General features: G+C 45.1%; 2 protein-coding genes across 2 annotated transcripts in view; one reads left to right on the forward strand and one right to left on the reverse strand.

Moving 5' to 3' along the window:
• Nucleotides 1-4,253: 4,253 nt before the first annotated feature.
• Nucleotides 4,254-11,275, forward strand: T265_09606 (hypothetical protein; the record flags this gene model as incomplete). Its single annotated transcript, XM_009175721.1, has 4 exons — nt 4,254-4,393; nt 5,234-5,310; nt 5,616-5,793; nt 10,607-11,275. The coding sequence occupies 4 exons, from the start codon at nt 4,254-4,256 to the stop codon at nt 10,782-10,784; spliced, it is 573 nt and encodes a 190-aa protein (XP_009173985.1).
• A 3,291-nt stretch (nt 11,276-14,566) lies between these two features.
• Nucleotides 14,567-20,941, reverse strand: part of T265_09607 (hypothetical protein) — a gene marked incomplete at both ends in the record, with an annotated part of 34,866 nt that continues 28,491 nt past the window's right edge. The window contains 4 exons of the mRNA XM_009175722.1: nt 14,567-14,701; nt 14,936-15,004; nt 18,994-19,099; nt 19,763-19,852. Of these exons, the coding sequence (XP_009173986.1) occupies nt 14,567-14,701; nt 14,936-15,004; nt 18,994-19,099; nt 19,763-19,852 (400 nt within the window). The remainder of the gene's footprint in view (nt 14,702-14,935; nt 15,005-18,993; nt 19,100-19,762; nt 19,853-20,941) is intronic.

Consider the following 20,941-nt stretch of genomic DNA (forward strand, 5'->3'; position numbering starts at 1 on the left):
TTGTGGTGAGCACCATTGGTATATTTCCAAGAAATTCTGTTCAACGCATTTGTCAAATTCGCTGTCATTTGTTCGATTCCTGTTGCGCCACACTGATTCGTGAGCTTGTAGGGAAGTTTTTGGAGAGCTTACCATACACTCTCATCCGTCCAGAAGCGTGTGAATTTAGGCATCCGCTTATGTTCACAAACGTCTGGGACAAACCCTGTTGACCAAGTGGAGTTAATAGCACTAACCGATTCTTCAGAGCCCAGACCCCTAATAACCGAACACTACATCATTTTGACGGATTTGCCGTGCGCAGGTTTCGGACGAAGGCATGCCCTGATTGGTCGGAATGTCAGCTAATCGGGATCGAGCATCTTTGACTCGACGCTTCTCGCCTCCCTACGGAGATTCTAGCACGACCTTGTGGGACAGTCATTACCGTATGAATACGGTTGTAATAATTCACCTTTTGTCTCCATAAAAGACCGTCTGAAGCTACCGTACCTTCTGATATACTATAGTGGGCAGAGCAGGAAGCCAAAGGACAGATACAGAGTTGCACAACCGCATCAGCAAGACGTCTTGCGGAAATGTCCGCATCCGGGTGCAGACATTCTGCAGAAATTTCTGCACCGGTGCTAACTTGGACAATGCCAATCGGCAAAATCGAACGCTCTTTGAAGTCAAGGAATACTAAAATTGTAGATCGTCTGTACAGTCGATGTTGCTCTAACACCTGACGGAGTGTGAAGGTGTCAACGCAGCCTCCACCTAGTCCAAAATCCCGCTTGATTCCCACGAGTCAAGGTTTTGCGTGCCGCCGTTTAACGACAAAGAATCAGTGACGCCGGAAGCCTTGTCACTACTAGAGTCAAACTGACAACTCTGTATTCACTACATTTGAGGACTACTACTACTATTGATTCACCATAGTTGTTTGGGATGGTCTCTTTCTTACGAATAGATTCAAATAGACTAGACAAGCACTGGCTGAGGAGCCCATCGCTATCCTTGAGAAGAGGAAGTGGAAGGTCGCCAGTACCAGTAGCATGATGACGCTTGAGTGGACACTTCTGAGACCTAAGGCGGCTCCATAGTCACCTTTCTGTTGAAGGCCAGGATTCTAGATTGAAGGTGACAGGTGGCTAGCTGAATTGCCGTTCGAAGTACTGTGCCCAGCAGTCCAAACATTCTACCTTGCTGAACATCAGGGAGCTATTTGAGCTCCGGATTATCTCGCTGACAAGGGGTTTCCGAGGGTCAGTCGAACGAATCAAGTGGGACAGCTCACGGAGTTTGCCAGCCTTATTTACCGTTTCCTCCTTCTTCGGCTTTTCGGGTCCACCAAGTTTGTTGGTCTGCCCGGATACTCATTTTCACCTGGTATCGGGTAATGCGTCAGGTGGTGCGGTTGCGGCCAGCAGGAATCCGTCTCGTGTTCTCCAGCAAATATACGGTTCTGTCAGAGATCCAATGGTTTGATGAAGTTGTTTTGGTTGTACCGCAAACAAAAGCTTCGGCTTTGAGTAGCGCTTTGAATACCTTTTTCCAGTGGCCGTTTGTATCCGACAGCGGACCGTCCGGTGAGTGTTTGAGGAGCTGGTCCTGATAGTTTCGTTTGATTTCTGTGTCCACTAGCTTCTCAATGACTAGGCGAGGTGTGCGCGTTTTGCGAAGACCTAATGTGCGCAATGAAAAGTAGCAGAGTACAAGTGCATGGTCGGATTCCATGCTGGTGTTCCAGAAGAAGCAGCATGCGGTGCTTGATCCTCGCCACGCTAACTGACGGCGATGTGGTCTGTTTAGTTTCAAGACTACCTTCTTTGGTGGGCACCGCATTTTCAAGTGATTTCCGCTGTTCCGGAAGTTAGTACTGCAAACCAACAGTTTGCGATCGGCGTACATCTGAAGTAAACGTTCCCTGTTGTCCGTGCGTCTCGTGTCCCATCCAAGACGACCACCCGTTTAGGCCGCTTAGACTACCTACCTCGGCGTTCATGTCACCAACAACCACAACGATATCTGAGCCTTTAGCCCGCTGGCTCAGTGGTTATAGCTCGAACTTCCTAACCGGAAGGTCCGTGGTTCGAACCCGACCTCTGCCTCTCGGCTTCCCGTCTAGGCTTGAGCAACTTGGCAGTATCCCAGCCCTCGTGCTTCCCTCGGGTGGCACGGCAGTTAGGCACCGAAAAGGTGTTACAGCTGAACGATTGTCTTTTTTATAGCCTGTTGTAAAAGGGCACCTAGAGCGTCATAGAAGCCCTTTGGCAGATTCAGAGCTACAATCAGTTGGGGCGTAAGCAGGCAATAGACAAGGTGCAATGAATCCCACTTTCTCTAACTTCTTTCACAGATGTTGCCAAACGACCCGCAAAGGGGCGACCATCAACGGGTATCCAGTCATGCACAGACGCTTCCACTCGGTCGCCCAATACAATACCCACCCCAGCATATTCAGCTTCAGCGGCCTCTATATCACCAGAAGTGCGCAGCCGGAACCTGGGAGAGAACGAGGGAGCAATCAGTTCGATCACATTACTTGTTCCTTGCATCATTGACAGGCAATATACATCAATGCAGACGGAGTCCAGCTTGCGAGCAATGGCCACTGTTGACCTGCTTGCGAACATTGAAGGTGGCTAAGTAGACGGTATTTCGGGGTTTGGAAACAGACTTCGAAGTGTTTAGGGTCGATACTGAATTCGGACGTACAAGAGCTGCGGCTGAGTGCGATGCAGGGCGAGCAAAACAGTTGGTCCTAGTCTTCGAACCTGCGGAGGAATTATTCAAATCTTGGTGGGTTTGCGAGATGGGGAATGTGAAAGTGTAATAGGGGAGGCGTCAACAGTAGTATGTTTCCGCTTACGCAACCTGTTGTATGCTGTGTGTAAGGAGACCCGGCTGATGGCGTCGCGCAACATTCGATGTGAGACAAGAGTATTATTATTTGTAAACGTCGTGGTTGTAAGTGGACTGGGATGCTTCCAGTGCACCCATACTCAGACGGGAGGGCGATTAGGGTCCTCAATCAAAGCCATTGGCTCAAAAGCCTAACCGCAAGGCAGCGGTATTGGGCTGTAAACGCAATTACATTACTATTTTTACGGAACACCTCGCCACATATGAGCAAGATGGCCCAGTCGGTTAGAGCGCGAATTTACTGGCCGGAAAGTCTGTGGTCCGAACCCGACCTCTGCCTGTCGAATTTCCCCGTATGGGCTTGAGCAACCTGCCAGTATCCCAGCCCTCGTTCAACCTTCTGGTGGCTTGGCAGTTAGGCACCCAAAGGGTGCTACAGTTGAACGAACGAGTGTCACGTGGACACCCCCTAATATAGCTCAACGGATCGCCGAAGTACGCAAACCGCCACACCCCGGTAAGGTCCAGTCTCTTCACGGCAGTGGCGGTGCCGTACCATCATTGCACTGTAATACTCCGGTTCCCGGCTAGCTTCGTAACGGACCTCATTGCTGACTTGTTTAGACATGATATACATTTCTGTAGCCAGGTTTCTTTGGACTGGTTAATTAGATCAACACAGGAGTAATCAGGCCGATAAATAATCACAGACATTTCCTGTCCAGTTGGAGGTCCTTGCGGATGGGTTGCGACAAACCGGGCTTCCGGAGCAGCTACTGCTACAGATAGGGTCTTTGGATGCGGAAAGAATGGAAATAGATCACTAGAGCCCAAGTGAGACAGAAAGGTTTTCGGTAGCACGGAGTTTATGGATAGAAAAAACGTAGTTCAATATGAACATTGGGGATGATAGCAACTCGTTAGATCATCCTAAATGGGGTGAGGCTGTGTTGACTAAATTAAGGATCAGGGTGTCGCTCAGAGTACCGGTGTGACGCTAGTGTACCAAGAACAGGCAGAACGAATCAGTACAAGCGGGGTTCTGCCAAGCGAATATGGAATACATTAAGAGGCCGGCAGTTGCCGTGAAACAGTCACTTCATATTTTTCCACCAATCGCTGGTCAACCACCAATCCAAAGCTAGGGTGCAATTGCGTGATTTGGGGAAAACTGGGGTTTAGTCAGCGCGGTGTCGGGCCATTAAGTTTAAACGTCGGGTATGGCTGGTATGATGTCCGAAATCGACCTTGGTCCCCACTACGTTATCATTATTACTGGATACTTTTCCAATAGGTGTTAAACACTGGCAATTCCGCGCATAGATGAAGACGGTATTCCATTGCTGGATCTCACGGTAGAGTGACACAAATTGATTACATGGATCGGTTCGAAATTAGAATGCGTGATGCTGCGTGACCTGTGTCAGATTTTGGGCATCTGTGTCATCACCATCGCCTTCAACAGCACATCAGTGTCTAACATTGATGCTTCGCTGGCGTATAACTGCGATTTATTTGAAAGTTTCATCATGATAAAAAGAGCAAAGTAGATAGAAAATGGACCAAGTCTAGCCTACCACAATTATCTCGAGTATTGCCGGAAACTCATTCAGGCAATTTGGATAGATGACGATAATTTCAACAGCACGTGTCTAACATTGATGCTTCGCTGGCGTATAACTGCGATTTATTTGAAAGTTTCATCATGATAAAAAGAGCAAAGTAGATAGAAAATGGACCAAGTCTAGCCTACCACAATTATCTCGAGTATTGCCGGAAACTCATTCAGGCAATTTGGATAGATGACGATAATTGACCTTGTCAGCAATTGCCATCGATTAGCGGCCATATTTCATAGTGTCTCCAGCCGTGTTATTCGTCCTTTAAGCAGGCACCCTTTTTTAAATTGCCACCTAAAACATACATGTGGCATGTATGTTTTACGTCTGACAACAAATGCAGTGTTTACATCTAGCGACTTATGACTCAATAACGTACCAGTCGGAACGTATGGAGCTCCACTTGTTAATCTGTTGAATCGCGTTTGTATCACATGGTTCTTTATACTGACACCACCTTCCATTTCCAGGTGAAGTGCCATCTTTATACTTCATTTGTGTTCATTTGCTTCATTCATGTTTTGCAGTCACAATATGGCTGTCACAGCCATCTAATTTCGATCCTGGACTTGTGAAACTCCCTATTTACTGTATCTGCGGCAACTCGTGCGAATTGGACAATGTTTTTGTCACGCTCCATGCCAGAGGATGCCATACACATCGTAAATTGCTTCGGCTGTGAGGTAATTGAGTTATTTGCACCGCATCTGTCAGAATATCATAGAATGTTATGTCAACTCGAGCATTTGGTTAACCTACTCATTCAGTGGAATGCGCTATCAAGATGGATGGGTAGGAGCGGAAAATCTGATGATGCGCTATTTCGATGGAGACAATTCTGAGAGTGAGTTGTTCCCGGTCAGTATCTGCTCTCGGCAGTTGAAATGACAATTTTGTCTTTTCCCACTGTAGTTGTGAAATAGCCATGATCTCTTTCCAGATGACGGGCGTGAGGTTGAAAATTACAGAGACTGCTTAACTTGCGAACATTTTATAAATAGGCCACTGAATTTTGGTGAAACCATGGTTTTTACTTCACTGGGCGCATCTTTTATGGCAGTGAAACGGTCTATCTGAAGACAAGCCGGTGTATTTTTGTGGCCTTCTTGTCCTGAAACACAGATTATTCGCTTCATTCATTGTTCACAGATAGAAAACTCCCTTTTGGCTGTCCGATTGTTACCAAAATCGATCCTAGTGAGGGGCCAGCCTGCGAGTCTCAACTCACGTTCGCTGCCGCGTTACCGAACAAATGGACGCAAGTCCCACAGCCAAGAACCGATGAATTGACACTTTCCCAATGGCCGAAGCTCCATGTCTACGCCAGGTTAGTCCTCACATTCCCACTCGCTCATGCGGTTGTTGGTTATTGGTTTCATGCACTTTTGAGAAATTTGCATCAGAACAGCATTTTCCCGATCGATTTTGTAAGTACTGTCCAAAGGAACCCGAAATTTTAGGAAATGCATAGCGTCTGGTATTGGCGGTTATATGATAAATTATACTGCCTTCCTGTGGGACCCCACTCAGGAGGTGCTACTCAAGTGTGTCTAATTCTGGCTGCTTCTCTTTAGTTTTCACTGAATTTTAGGTTCCCAGAGAGACCAAACCTTGGGCTAGATCTCAAAACAACTTCCACTCAACTCACCTACTTAAATATTCGGCATCCCAGAACATTTATGTCGTAGTTGTGGTGTTCACAAATACTATTTTACCGACAAGTTCGCGAGGTAGAGAAAACGCCAATTTGCGTGGAGTAAAGTGAACAATTTTAACTTTGTCTATTACGATAGACCTGGATACATGTGACCTTGTTTGTGCCGGAACTCGTCACCACAGATTGGTCTGGCGATTCTTCCAGTATGACCACCGCTGCTCAATCGATTGGAGCGCCGGCTATTCTTTCGTTATGGAGAGCGACTGCGAACTGAAGCGATCTACCTATCTGCATGTGACTCAACCCAGTCACACTGGTGAATTTCGACTGCCGTTGACATTCGGCACCAGAGTCGTCGGAGCAAACCCAGTCAGCGACTAACCATTGTCACCGCGGCCCCGACCACGAATGTGATCTGCGACCGTGAGGAACGTGTCTAAACGCACCAAACTTAATCACACCATCCCCCAAACCCCACCCGGACTTCTTTTCACTATGGTAGCGAGAACGTGAATGCGCACCTACCTCAGTGAACCCATAAGGTTGTTACGGCCGCTAGAGCGTCATAAAACCAGTACCGGCTGAGAGATCTTCGGCCAATATTTGGGTTGTGCAGTAGCAAAACTGTCTGAAACGGAGTATAAAGTGAGTGTGTAAACGAGCCCGGCTAGTCCAAACGGCCCACTGTTAGTAATGAATATGCTGACCACTGTGCACACCTGCCAAACACATCAATGCCTGGAGTTCGTGCAACCTTCGTATGTTTCATGTTATCTGTAAATCACAGGCATTTTCCAGTACCCGAAACTTTCAGTCAAAGAATTTCTAAACGAGGACGCAATAAACGTTTTTCATGTAGTTCTCAAAGTGAGGTATTTTTTTACTTAGAACTCGAACGAGTCCATCGTTTATGCCGTCTCTTATCAAGGGAAAATATCATAACTGTCATTGTCGAATTCTTATAGATCCTCTAAATGACAGCATGAAAATAATGACTGTATTTTACCAGAACTTGGCAACAGGAACGCCTATCTTTTTATTTTCGACTATTCCGATCCACAGTGTGGACTACCTCAGAAAATATAAAGCACATAATTTCCAACCCTTGGTTTATTTTGTTTATGCGCCGTAGCAGACTTAGGAGGTCGGACTCGAGTAGACACTTCGGCGCAAAATAAAATGACGCAGCAATGGCTGTTTGTGCTATTCTAGGGTAGGTAACACATATCAATTTTCTCAAAAAGAGTGATCAATCTTCCAGTGAGTGCTCCCCTTGCTTCCGAATCACACATCACTTCTGAAATTCATCTTAGCAAAAGTCAGCGGCCTTTTTCAGCTTGATGTTCGGGTGGGAAGCCCAACTAATCGTCAAAGTTCGAGAAAATTATGGTTCGATTCTTTTCTGGGTGAATTCACATGAGGCAAATTTTCGTTTCCCGCTTCTGGTGTTACGGTCTGGCCTTCACGGTCAGCACCAAGTGATGAAGGTCCCTCATGTGCTCCTGTAGTTCTAGTGCTGTCCACCAGGGATTTATCCCTAGGAGAACATCGCTTCACTTCACGGCCTAGTAGTTGGTCAAATCACTACATAAAAGATTGGAGTCGCACTCTTAACCAAGACATTTAAGCTACTACAAAGCCACTCCTCTGGAGAAACCAGTCTGTTAATCATTTTCCAATGTTTAAGTTCCTTTAGGACAGTACTTTTTCGCAGGGAATCGATCCCTTGAGTTCTGCTCTGAAGAGCAGTTGTCATAGAACAGCGAAGTTACATCAACGGTGAAGCGGAAGTAGAAAGTGTTTGATTACCGCATTTCAATGCCTTTCATGTTTTTTGCTCATTACTTGTGCTGTATTTTCCGTTTACTTTTCGCCGTTGTTATTGTTAGTGCTATAGTTGACAGTTTTGTTTCTGTTGGGAATCGGGCTTTCATTGCTATCTCAGTCATGCGCTGATCCGAACATTTAAACAATAGTTCGTATCGTGAGCAATTGACCTGGCGATAAATTAGTCTGATGACGGCACTTACCAATCCCGTGGCGGATTGACTTTTGCTAAGCTGGTCCGGTGAAAAATGACCCTACGACAAATCAGTAGAATAACCCGCGTGACCCCTTTGAGACACCATAAAACAGTAGGCTCAACATGCGACCTGCATGCAACCGCTTACTCCGCTTCGTTTTAATGAAAAACGCGTTCCTTGCCAAGTGCTTGTGATGCTGCTGTTCAGGAGACGAGTGCTTGCCTGATATAGCTCTGCTGACTGGATGTGTCAGCTACGCACGACGTTGTCAGATCGCTTCAATGGATGAAAGGTGCATTCCTTTCGCACCCCGTGTAACGTGTTTATCAGTTGTTAAAACCGATGCTCTTCACATGGCTCAACCACGACTGCTTCTATCCCGTGAGATCGGAGCAATTAGATTGTGTGGAATCTGCATAAGTTAATAACACCTGACCTTAACTGATGTTGATGCTTATGTACGGAACCCGATTCTCCGAAAAAAAACTTATTTTCCATGACCCAATTCGTTAGGGTGCAAATTTACAGACCGGAAGGTCTGTGAATCGAACCCAATATCTGCCTCTCGAATTCCTCTGTCTAGGCTTGGGCAACCTGGCAGTATCCCAGTCCTCGTGCTCCCTTCGGGTGGCATGGCAGCTAGGCACCGGAAGGGTTTACAGCTGAACGATTTTTTCAACATGTTCAGAACTGAACTGATTCTGATGCGTGGTGCGTCACGCGAAATACGTCACTCACGAAGCTTGTGATAATTGTTTTTTTAAGACTGAAGTCAAAAGAGCACATTGCTCGCTCCACTTCCGTAAATATTTCGAGAAGATCAAATCTACACCCGATAAGGAGCGACATGCCGCCCACCTAATAATTCACTCTCCAATACCGCTGTAAAGTTGCACGTAACAATCGTGGGAGCCGGAGTTCTTTCCTTCGAAACTAAGTAAGTTTGTTCGCTCATCAAAATAGTGATAGAAAGGGATTATTACTATTCCACTTCAACTTGGACAAAGTAGGCAACTTTGGTCGTATTAGAAGATTAGTCGTTTTACGGATGTGTAAATTCATTGCAGTCGACGTGCACAGCGATTCAGTTGCATTATGTAACTTGTCAGCTGGAGGGGGTACTGTCTTGTGGTGTGGGTTCGATCTCCCCACCCACCCCCACCCAAATATTTACGAAGATTGTTTGCGACCTGAAAGTTATGCTATGTGAACCGCTGTCGTTATTTTGCGCTTTTGGACTCTATTTGGACAAAAACACAGAAGAAACTTTTCCGCAGGATACCTACAGCTTGTCTGATTTGCTTACAACAGAGAATTGCGTTACGTACGGGGGCCATATTATTGGGTTCATTGTGACTCATTAAATGCGCCGACGGAGAAGCGTGGTTCTTGATAGGAGGTCGGTAGCTACCTGAACATCGTCGAGTGTCATAACTACCCCATATGGAAGGCTGTGACCTCACAAAATGTTTTAACTTTCTGTTTTAAAAAATCCTGTTTGCCTCCTTGTCCTTCGGGTTAACCGCTCATTGTTCTTTGTGATTTGGCACGGGTCACTGCGTTTTTTTTTAACTTTTCAACTGGTCACAATGTCATACAGGCACCCAGTACGGCAGCCTGATTCTTGAACTATAGGAACGTGCCTTATGGGAATAATTTGTCCGCTTTTCATGTGATTTCATCCGGTTACTTTGCATCCAAACAATCTGAGGATACCTTGGATCGTTGAAGGCCGTTTTATTAGTAGCCCCCATAGTACTTCTTCACTTGCCCCGATTCCCTTTATTCATGAAAGAAGGTTGTAATTCCCCGTCCACTCTAGCAGTTTTAGTTGATAGCTCGTGGTTTGAACGTACATCCTCTGTAGTATGTAAAGGTAATCCAATTGTATGTTCATAATAACTATTATGTGTGAAGGTCTCTATTCTTGTGTGATAGGTTGTGTCGGGTCACATTAGGTTTTCCGTTAGGAATCGCGTAAGACGAGGTTATCTAACTTCGAAACACTGAAATCCACTGCATTACCTGGATTTGTCAATCAAACGCTCAGCTCATGCTCAAAAAACGCTGGGATGAAGTTCGGTAACACATGACTTTTAGGGTTTGACATTTTCATAATTTTTGCAGCTTTTCTAATGATGTAGTTGGGCAAATTCACCCGATTTCAGTGGTTCAGCTTAATAGGCTGAAGAGTAATGCGAGCTCAAGTGAGTACGAGGATACATTTAATACATGAAAACTCAACTTGGGCGCTTCTTCCCCACAACAAGCCAATTCAATCTCACTTGCGGTGTACTAGTACTTCGGCTGGACGAGTAGCCTGTCTCGTTACTGAATGAATCCGTGGATGAATAGGAAATGTGTTGTGAGGTGGCCCTCTGAAGATTTTAAAATATTTCTCTCTGCTTTCGGGTTACAAGTAGTGCATTGCCTCTATTACTTCCATTCTCCCACTTCAGACCCTTTCTAGGCCCAAACAATCAGGAAACTTTTCGGCAGGAATCTCTCAATTTTGCTGATTCTCTCAGAACCATAGGACTGCGTTACCAAACGGAGCCCTACTTTTGGGTTATTCCCGACCCACCAAACGAACCGGCTGGGAACCTTCAAGTTTGGTTCTTAGTAGAAGAGCCATAACTGCACCGAAATGAGTGCCTTGACATCATACGATGGTCTGAATTCCATCTTCGAAAATCTACTGGGCTGTGTTCCTAATTCCTTCGAACATTGATTCAAAACTTTCCAAATGTTATGCTTTCGTATTCTCGTCACATTTTTCATTACTGCACCATTCCTGTTAATCGTCAATGCCTGCTTACTCGCTTTGTTTTAGTACCCATAAACATTCCTCACATCTATATTGCTGGACCAGGAAGGAATCCGACCGATATCGATCTGTTCGCGTGTGATCAATAGAGTCACTTTATGTTTGCGAATCTCACAGCTTTCATGGCAGATTTTGTCTCAGAAAACTTTTCTTCAACAATATGTGGAAAGGTGCCAATTAAATCGCACAACTGGTTTTTGACTTCCTGGTTTGATTACATGGTTTGTGCTCTAGTGTGAGCATTTTACTCCGTGATCCAATCAGCACCAATGACGCACTGTTTGGGTAAAATATACGGTAGACGTAAACTGTTTTTTTTTCGGGTCGGTTGATTTTCGACCTACTGAATAATCAAGTCTTTTAATAGTTTAGGATTACTTGTTCGATTCCTAACCAATCATTCATTGACCAGAGCCCAGGTGGTCTGACAGGTCTCTGGCTGCCATTACGGTCATCAAACTTACAGTGAGTCTGTATTATCCTAGATAGTAAACACATGAACTGATAACAGTAACACAATTCCCCTCCTAATATGTCGAAATATCCGCTTGGACTGAAACGCAGATTACTGGAGAAATAAATGTAACAGCTGAAAGCCGACATGTAAATAACAAAGAGCACACTCTCAAGAAGTGTTAGATCAAAACATTCTTTCTGAAGGTGTTGCATACTCAATACGGCTGCCTAAGTGCGAGTTAATCAGCCACTCGTGGTCGAGCGGTTGTGTTCAAACTACTAGTCGGGAGGTCGCGGGTTCGAGACTCTTCGGAGTTTCGTGAGATGCGCACTGCTACTGATTCCCAATAAAGATGAAACAGCTGTACAGTGCTTCTCGGCTTTTCAGCATAAATTGGCTTCACTTTCAGGAAGAAATCTCCACAAAAATTCCAAATCTCACACTACCAACCACTGTACACGTATTTTCGCTGAGCAGGCCTTTTCCACACTTGTCGTCGAAAGCTTATGAGAGCTGTATACATGGAATACGCGGAGTTTGCACAGCACGATACGCTTTTTTCCGCCGCGTTTCAGTACAGCCGTGTTTGCAGACGACATACCAGAACTTAACACAATGGCATCAAGTGTCACTATAGAAGTATGCAAAAACCACGCATAAGAAAGTAACTTAAGGCTTTTGAGATGTCGATGTAAATATGTACACACCAGTGATTGGAGCTACACAATGGTGGGTTGCATAGGGGGCACAGCCTCGGTTTTATTGAAACAGACCTACATTGCACAATGCTTCATTGATTTGCTAGTTCATGCAACGTTCGCAAATGATGGAAAGCAACTCAGGAGCTTTGTTTGCACAGTTCTGTTGAATCGCGAGATTATTTCTGCTTGGTCTGTAACCAGTCAAACCACCGTATGAGATCCACTGCACCAGTTTCTGGTGATCCCGTATTCTAAATCAACCGTACATCGGTCCCTTCATTCTCATCAGCCCCGGACATGGCTATGGAGGCATTAACTCTGTTTTGCAGCACTTCCAGACGCATCGGTGGTGTTGCTTGTGCGTGTCATCTACTCAACCAGCAGCAGATGAGTAGAGCATTGTTCGGTTTTCCCAAGACTCCACGCAGCTGTCCTGCAATCCAGGGAACGTTCGGCTGAATTTTAGCAGGTCTTGCTACGCTGGGCTTGATGCAGCTGGCTGACTTCATTCATGGGCTTGTAGAGATGTGGGTGCAGCGTCACATTCCAACGCACACAGTGAAGTGTTTGCCACTGAATAACCTATTGTCATTCGGGCTATCCAGAAGCGTGCACAGTGCGGCTTTTCGGTTGCTTGCAGGGGCATTCTTCAGAAAAAAGACCAACTTTCTGGACTAAATGTAGTATTTACATAGCACAGGAACCCAGTGGTGCACCGTGCTTTGTGGTTAACGAACTAGTGATGCTCTCTTGGGTTGCCGATAATTCCCAGTGGCCTAGTTGACCACTGGTTGTTTTCGAACACAATGATGCCAATTTTCTCAACACTGTAAACAGGCCTGTCAAGTGATACGAAATAAGAGGAAGCGGCAACAATAAGTCACCGAGAGAACCGTTACCCATAAAAGTTCGTGTGTGGTTAGCCACTGAGTGAACTCTGGCAGGCTCTTGTCAAATCTTAGAATGTTGAGATGGGGTAAGCAGCAGCCCTTGTAGTATCGTGCGCGCTTGAGAAGTAAACGAATGAAATGATAGTTCATCATCACTATGTGACACCATAGGGTACATCCAAAAAGCTACAACAAAGTATAATATATGTCCCGTTGGGATGTATTCAGCGAAGCTTCATCTGAGCTTTTACGGGTTGTTTAGCATGTAACTCACTCCCCCTATTCGCATTAGATTTAATTCATTTCAGTGCTCGGTCGTAACCCATCTGGAAGCATTTCAGTTTTTTCTAAAAAGATCCTTCAAAAATGGAGGTTAAATACGGTCAGAAGCATGGGCGATGTGGGAAGGTCGCCAAAGCACTTACAATTCTTAGTTTTGGTGTTTACTACCATCGATATCGTAAAGCAGTCGAGCGTGTCTGTGCCCATCCACCACTTACTGCTAAGCCTGTTGTGGTCAGTTCCTTGTTCCTTCAACCAACTTCTAGTAGTACAACTGTACTCACTGGACCACGCGTCACAAACACCCGAATCACGTAACAAAATCCTGTCCCACTTGCAACGTTGACCGACAGCATGTACACTGCCATTTCCCATCTATTTTGTCTACACGACTACCACCTGCATCACGTGACAGGCCTACGAACTTCAGCCACATCAGGTCAAGTTGCTTTCTAGTTTGTGTAAGTGGACACCTGTCTTCACATTGCAAACAATAACTAGGCCCGCAACTCAGCCAAGGATACGCGCCCAGAGGACAGGGAAACTCCACGAGTCCATGGGCGACTACAGAACAAGTGTAGCAGCTGCAATGAAGACACGCCCTGTGACCGAACCTTTTGACTTATTCCACTATTCGCAATACATTTATCCGTTACAGCCTACGAACCTCAGCCCCATCAGGTCAAGTTGCTTTCTAGTTTGTGTAATTGGACACCTGTCCTCACATTGCAAACAATAACTAGGCCCGCAACTCAGCCAAGGATACGCGCCCAGAGGACAGGGAAACTCCACGAGTCCATGGGCGACTACAGAACAAGTGTAGCAGCTGCAATGAAGACACGCCCTGTGACCGAACCTTTTGACTTATTCCACTATTCGCAATACATTTATTTCATTAAGATGCACCTAGATATTGCAATCATCAACATTCTAAAAAAGTACTTTGTTAGTACTTGTCACCTGATAATTAATTTCATTTGGTTACAACTAGAGCACTACAAACCATAAGTCAATATCCCCCATCCCTAAAGCGCAAAAATACTTTTCCACCACGATGGCCAGTCTGTGTGGGAGGTGGGGCAGCATACGACAGATTCTGCCTAGCACAACAGCATGAGTGCATGTGATTTTGAAGGTCATTACTGTTGGTTATTTATAGTACACTGACATTGTGAAAACCACTTCTGATCACGAAACTCAACAAGAGATGGGCAAACCAATGAGGATGGCCATTGTATGAGAAAACAGCAAAGTTTCTTAGGCTAAGTTTGGAAGTTGTTGGTCGTTTGTTCGCTGAAAAAAAATTCCCCAGCGGTCGAAACTTTGTATCGTACAAGACGATTAACTGCATTTTTTCGAGTGTTTTTCGCCACAAATGCACAGGCGGACCAGTCTATCTACAAAAAGATACATTTCGAGAGTGGGGGTTCGATCATGAATGTAGAAAAATTAACCAGCATTCCTTAGGATTTATTTACGACCTCACATTTGATCAAAAATAAATGGGTGGTGTGATATTGAAGCACTCAGGGTTAACAGTTTAGCAGTTTCGTTAGTCAGTTGGGTCAGTGACGTGAGTAGGCAAAAGGAATGAGCGAATGGTCACATGACTACAAATTATGGCCTCATACATTTGTATCCATGATTTCTCCCGTTTCTTCTGCTTGCTTTTGTCGTTTCTTCCTGCGCGTCTTTTGTTCCTGTAAAGGGACAGAATGTATTACTTAATTCACAATAAAAAAAAACAGCTGACTCCCTGTGGATGTACCGTCTGAAGAGACCAATCAGAGGCGGTCTATTCTGGAGATTAGTCACTCAAGAAAAGGACACGTGTTCACACAATCACGGTAAATGCTGAGCCAATCCTTGGGAGGCTTTTTTTACGACAATGGACTTACCTGGTCCAGTGAATTCTATCGGTCATAACCAGCTTTGATGCTTACGACATTATAAATTATTCCAAGGTTCAACTTCCGAAACAAGGCTTATTGGTCGCCCAGGATGCTTCCTTGGGCTAAATTTATGGGTCTAGTACCAACATTCAAACCCGGTTAGACAAACTCGTCAGCCTTACCTACTCAATGTCATTTACAGATCCGAGTGAACTTTAGAGGGACACTTTCCAACGTGCAGTTTCACAGCTTGGCTTATGCTGTTGTTTGGAAGGTGTGTTCGGAACGTGAGTTCGATGTGACTCGAAGTGACATTCGAATCACCACCAAAATTACCCAAAGCTTCTCGCAAGTTACTCGGACTATTAAGTCATCATTCGCATGTCTACCTATCAATTTATGCTTTCCCAATCGACTCCTAAGCGACGCCTGCTAGAACCCATTTTTTAACCAGTAGGGCTGTATCATTACATTAAACTGAAAGCGTTTTTAACTCTATTTTGCACTTGATTTGACGAAACTTTTCTCCGGGAGGCGCAAATCATCAGTGCTGCTTCGTAAAGGTTGGAAATATTTAGTGGGAAGTCCCCTAGTCTTTTGCAGCACTCGGTCACCAAGACTTTCATTCTCCTGTACCATGTTACCATATTGATGCTGAGTTCGGGTATTTGTACGAGCAGCGCTGTGAGTTAACTCCAACATCGTCTGACACTGTTGGTTGACCCAAGGCTAAAACTGTTGATCTAGTAATTCGGATTTGTGTCACCTATTGGCGACCATCAAACTTCCCATCAGTGCGTTACTGGAAAATTCATACAAAATTTCGAAAAAATGAAGACTCTGTAATCCTAAGAACAGATTAATGCTATGGAGCTGTGTAAATGAATTTTCAGGATTGTATCCAAAACATGAATGAGGTTATTTGGGACCGAAACCAGCTCATTACCGATGGCAACGGGCGTGATAAAACCAAGAGTCTAGCAAGTAATTTCACGTGAACTGCATGAATGTTTACAGACGGTTTGCTACGGTTAATCAAATCATCCGTGAGTCGCAACTTCCTGGACCGTATAGGTCACCCGAAATTCACCACGACACTCGACTGCGACCAATCGTTCAGCTGTAGCACCCTTTCGGTGCCTAACTGTCATGCCACCCAAAGGAAGCACGAGGGCTGGGACACTGCCAGGTTGCCCAAGCCTAGACAGGGGAAGTCGAGAGGCAGAGGTCGGGTTCGAACCACGCACCTTTCGATCAGTAAATTCGCGCCCTAACCACTTGGGCCATCTCGCCCACTGCGACCAATATTTCCTATTGTTACGACGCCCAATCAAAAACCAGCCCAAACTCAGTGAACCAACCAGAAGAGAACCCGTCACACAGTTTAAAGTTTGTGTTCGTTGATATGATCGGACATTTGAATGTCGCTCGAAGGCACAAGGTATCATGTGACGTCCTCCCTCTTCAGAAGTGGTCCACTTGAATGAACAATCTATATACTACGCACGCATGCCACTGAACTGAATATCCCTGCTCATTCCAATCCTCACTTCTTTTATGTGTAGTTCTGTTTTAACAGGAATTTTTGCTTGCAAACTGACAGCGTGGTGAACGGGAGCCTGCGCGAACCGGTTTCGGCGGATATTTCTGTGGGTCATGGGGAGAATACAAAATTACTTCAGAAAGCTGACATCTTTTCTCGTCATGTTGCCGATACGTTTGTTGTATTCATTAGGAAAGGCTACTTAAATTCACATCCCTCTCGTAGCGTACCCCAAACGGGAAGCACTGGACTCGAGTTTCGCTCTCATTAGAGTAGGTAAAATTTCGTCCAAATGGCCATTGATTCCACTGGCGCTGATCATTACCCGATGTTTCACGTAAAAGCGTAGTCAGATTCCAGAACCTTCGACCACAGTAGCGTCTTATATTCGGCTGAAAGTCATCAGGCGAGGACACGTGGTCTTTTAATTACCAGTTTCAGGCTGTAACCTTTGGACAACATTTCATGCTGACCAGTTTGTGCAGCTGCGAATTCGATCTGAGGTATTATTCCTAGTTCAAGCAACTTTCCACTAATTCGGGCAATCGTCTAACTACCGCTGAATATATACTTTAAATATCTCAGAAGTAACGCAGAACCCCGCGCGTTTCTAGGGGATCCTCGTTACTTCACTTTCCATGGGGTGGAGACTGAGGCTTGCCAAACGCTTAGGGTACACCTCAGCTGTTCCAAACTCTTTTCACAAAATTTACTTCCCAGTTTTGTTTTTGACTATGCTGTCCGTCCGTCCATCACGAAGTAAATTAGTCAATAATATTCGAGCTTGTTTCACCGGTAAATGCCCAATCTCAGGACCAGGGTGAGTGAAGTAACTCACCCAATGAAGCCTGCCAGAGGAGCTTTTTGTATGGGTCACGAACTACACTATTTACCAAAAAATCACACAGGCCGTCGGCCACTGGGATGCACAAGGAGGAGGTTTGAGCATTCGTGAACAGGCTGGAGTCACTGTATTACTGTGCACTCCATGCGACCAGTTTATTGAAGGTTTACTGTGACCTTGTCATCCAGCTAACATTTACTTTTACATTGGCAACCTTGGCAGGCCCAAACTAGGCTTCAATCGATCTAACCAAACCAGTTTACAATGCCCATTCACTTAACGTGTGAGCAAGATATCACCCAATACAATTATTAGACGTTCTCATTGTTTGGTTGTCTGAGTAACGAGATCGAAAAGCCAGAATATATAGAAGTCGTCGTTAGCTCTGCTGCTGGTATAAGCCAGGCAGTGTGTGAACCCACTCCATTTCAAAATAAGTTCCACCCAACAACACTTTCTCACTTAGACCACTCACTCCAACAGATCGACAAACAGTCTTGGGCTGCAATCGGTGTCGCAAAGACGGCGAAGCTAAACTAATGAGTCAGGCTATTGACGTTGGGCACCTAAAGAACAAATGGCTTTGCATGTTTCGAACCGTCAAAATGAAAAGCAAGGTAACGGTCACACAGAGTGTCGTGAACGGATGATCATGCAAGACAATGTAAGAAATAGAGGTCTAGAAATGCAGCGTTCAGCATGACAGCTATTTAATTACACCTATCAGCTTGATTCAGCAGCGGAATTAGCCAAGATCAAGCGATATGGCTGTTAGGTTCGGTGTTTTTGGTGACAACGTTTCACTCTACGCCGTTACGGCTTGATTTCTGGCTACCATGTGACAAACTGTATACAGGTGGACGGACGCATCGTATTGTGGCCCGCGCTGGAACAGTGGGTTGAAGCGCACGCTGGGCTGTGTACATTGTCTGAAGTAACAAAATCGCAAAAGGCGTTTGGCGAACCAGACATGTAGAGTTCACGACCACATGAATGTCTGGTCCAACCTCATTTATATACCAGGTGGTTGACAGCCAAGGTTCATCAGCACCAATCGTATCTGAGGGCGAATTCAGTTATCATCTTACTGGAGTGGTCACGCTGTGGAAGGGACAACTTTTATTGTTTGTCCTGCTTAAACATAAAATTTAAAAAAAACTTACAGTGAAAACCCTGTACAGTAAGCACTTCTTCAGCGACCGCCCCTTTATAGTGACCACACTTGGTCCTCAACAACTAGGGCCAAACTGCTCCTCTGCCACCGCCCACATTATTCCTTCCAAAGCTGTGCGAAAATAAAGTAACAGACACTTTGGGGTTGCAACAACATTTCCAAAATCCACCCTCTGAAGCAACCGCCCTCGACTGATCCCGCCAATCGTTGTTTTAGAGTGAACCCTAGTTACCAACCTTCGCTTCCGAGCCATTAGTTTCATCGATTTTCTCCTGCGTTTGAATTGGATCAGCCGACTGACTGCCTTCTATCGCCTCTTCCACATCGCCCAGGTCAGTTGAGCTGGAATAAAATAATAAGAATTATTTTGAATTCACTCCAGTTAGCGGAATTGCGTGCGACCCGATTCAGCCACATACAAATACATGTTGACCATCTTAAGAGTGTCTATCTGTGATTCATTGCAGCCAATTACCTTAGTCTGAGTAGTACAACGAAAATCCTTCGGCAACATGAACCCGAATTCGATCAGAACTCTTTCGTTGTACGGAAGACTCCAGACAGTTCAGCGCTTTGGGCAGACGTTCATCTCCATTCAGAATAAAAAGCAAGAGAAAGAGTTGCTCCCTCCAAAAATGCTACCCGCAGGACCAATCAGTATTGATCAAGTGGCTGCTGATGCGCTCGGCGAGCGTGGCAATCTGCTTGCAGACACCAATCTTGGGGACACCATCAGTGTTCCGAATTACACGGAGTCTTCTCAAGTGAAAATGAATATAACCATCTTCAACTGTTTTTACATACTGGTTTTTTAATTCATACATGGAGGTTACAATCTGGTTTTATCGATTATTTTTAGTTTTAAGTTGAATGGTAAGTCCTATGGCATGTTGATTTCGTTGGGCGCAAGACTTTAGTCTACACTGAATGTAGGAGCGTGGCGCAGCGAAATAGCCTTGTTGCTGACCGCAAGGGACACTTTCACAAAGCCTTTCACTAGCTTACCTGGGATTTCTTTCCCGATGTCTGTTCTGCTTTCGTTTCTCCAGCCTTTCTTTGACCGCTTGTTCCTGTCTTGACTTGTCCTGTTGTTGCCTGCACAAGTAGTGAGCACAGAATAACATTGGTTATAAAATGCACATTGAAAACGTCTGAATATTTGCACTGCCAAAGCTTCGCAGTCAATGACTTGAGGATTGCTGGAAGAAACTTGAATAGTTGAATGATTATCATTCTCGGGAGTATCCCTCAAATGCATTCCGTAACAAAAGGCTTCATTGCTCATTCCTATGGTCCATCCTAACCTGAGAAAGCTTGGTTTTTTATGTGAACTATGCGCCTCATTACTCCCTCACAACCGACTTTCTAGTGATCTTATTTTTTTCGCCGCCATCCAAATTTGGTGCCGCGTGTTCCCTCTTCATTAGGGCTCATTGGGTTGTTTTTTTGTGTGAAAAAATTACTCATTTGGGGCTCAACTTATCGTACTGTATTGTTAATTGTACGTGGTTCTGGCCCATCTTCAGTATCCGAAGATTTCGCCCTGTTTTAAGATCATCCTATTCGCGCACCAAATTTTCGCAGACGTACGCACCTGTGTTTGACAGAAGCATGATCACATGAGAAGCACTGGATGTCGACCTCACCTCGGGTTTCTGGGTTTGGTAGGTAAGTAAAATTCATGTATTCACCTCACTTATCCTACAGTTACAACAGTATTATGAGGCAACTTAGTGAGGAAATCAGAAAAGTGGCTGAGCTGTCGTGCTGAACTGCTGATGTAACAGTGGGCGCGTACAGCTAGACAATCACCAAGCCCCGATTCAATCCTACAACCGAATGATTGAGGGCTGTCAGTGGTCGTCTCGTACAGCCGTGGCGTCGCGTTGAGCTAGCAACTTGCTTTGTAGCATCGGTGCAAAGTTCGCCTTAAGACTACAAGCACTTACAAACAGCATACAAACACACTTATCGATTGCGACCTCTAGGGGCTACTTGGTTCAACCGCAGCACACTTCAGTGATTAACTTGGACGTATCATTTTCCGTTCCTCAGACAACTTCAAATGCGATTTTCTAACTCCGAAGAATAATCAACGCCTGTAGTTGGAAGTACCCAGCACTCAAAATTATCGACGAAAATCCGACCGAATATTAATTTTCTTAACTGGACTGTAAGATTCGA

This window comes from Opisthorchis viverrini, assembly GCF_000715545.1.
Source record: "Opisthorchis viverrini unplaced genomic scaffold opera_v5_288, whole genome shotgun sequence".
In the NCBI taxonomy this organism is placed as follows: domain Eukaryota; kingdom Metazoa; phylum Platyhelminthes; class Trematoda; order Opisthorchiida; family Opisthorchiidae; genus Opisthorchis; species Opisthorchis viverrini.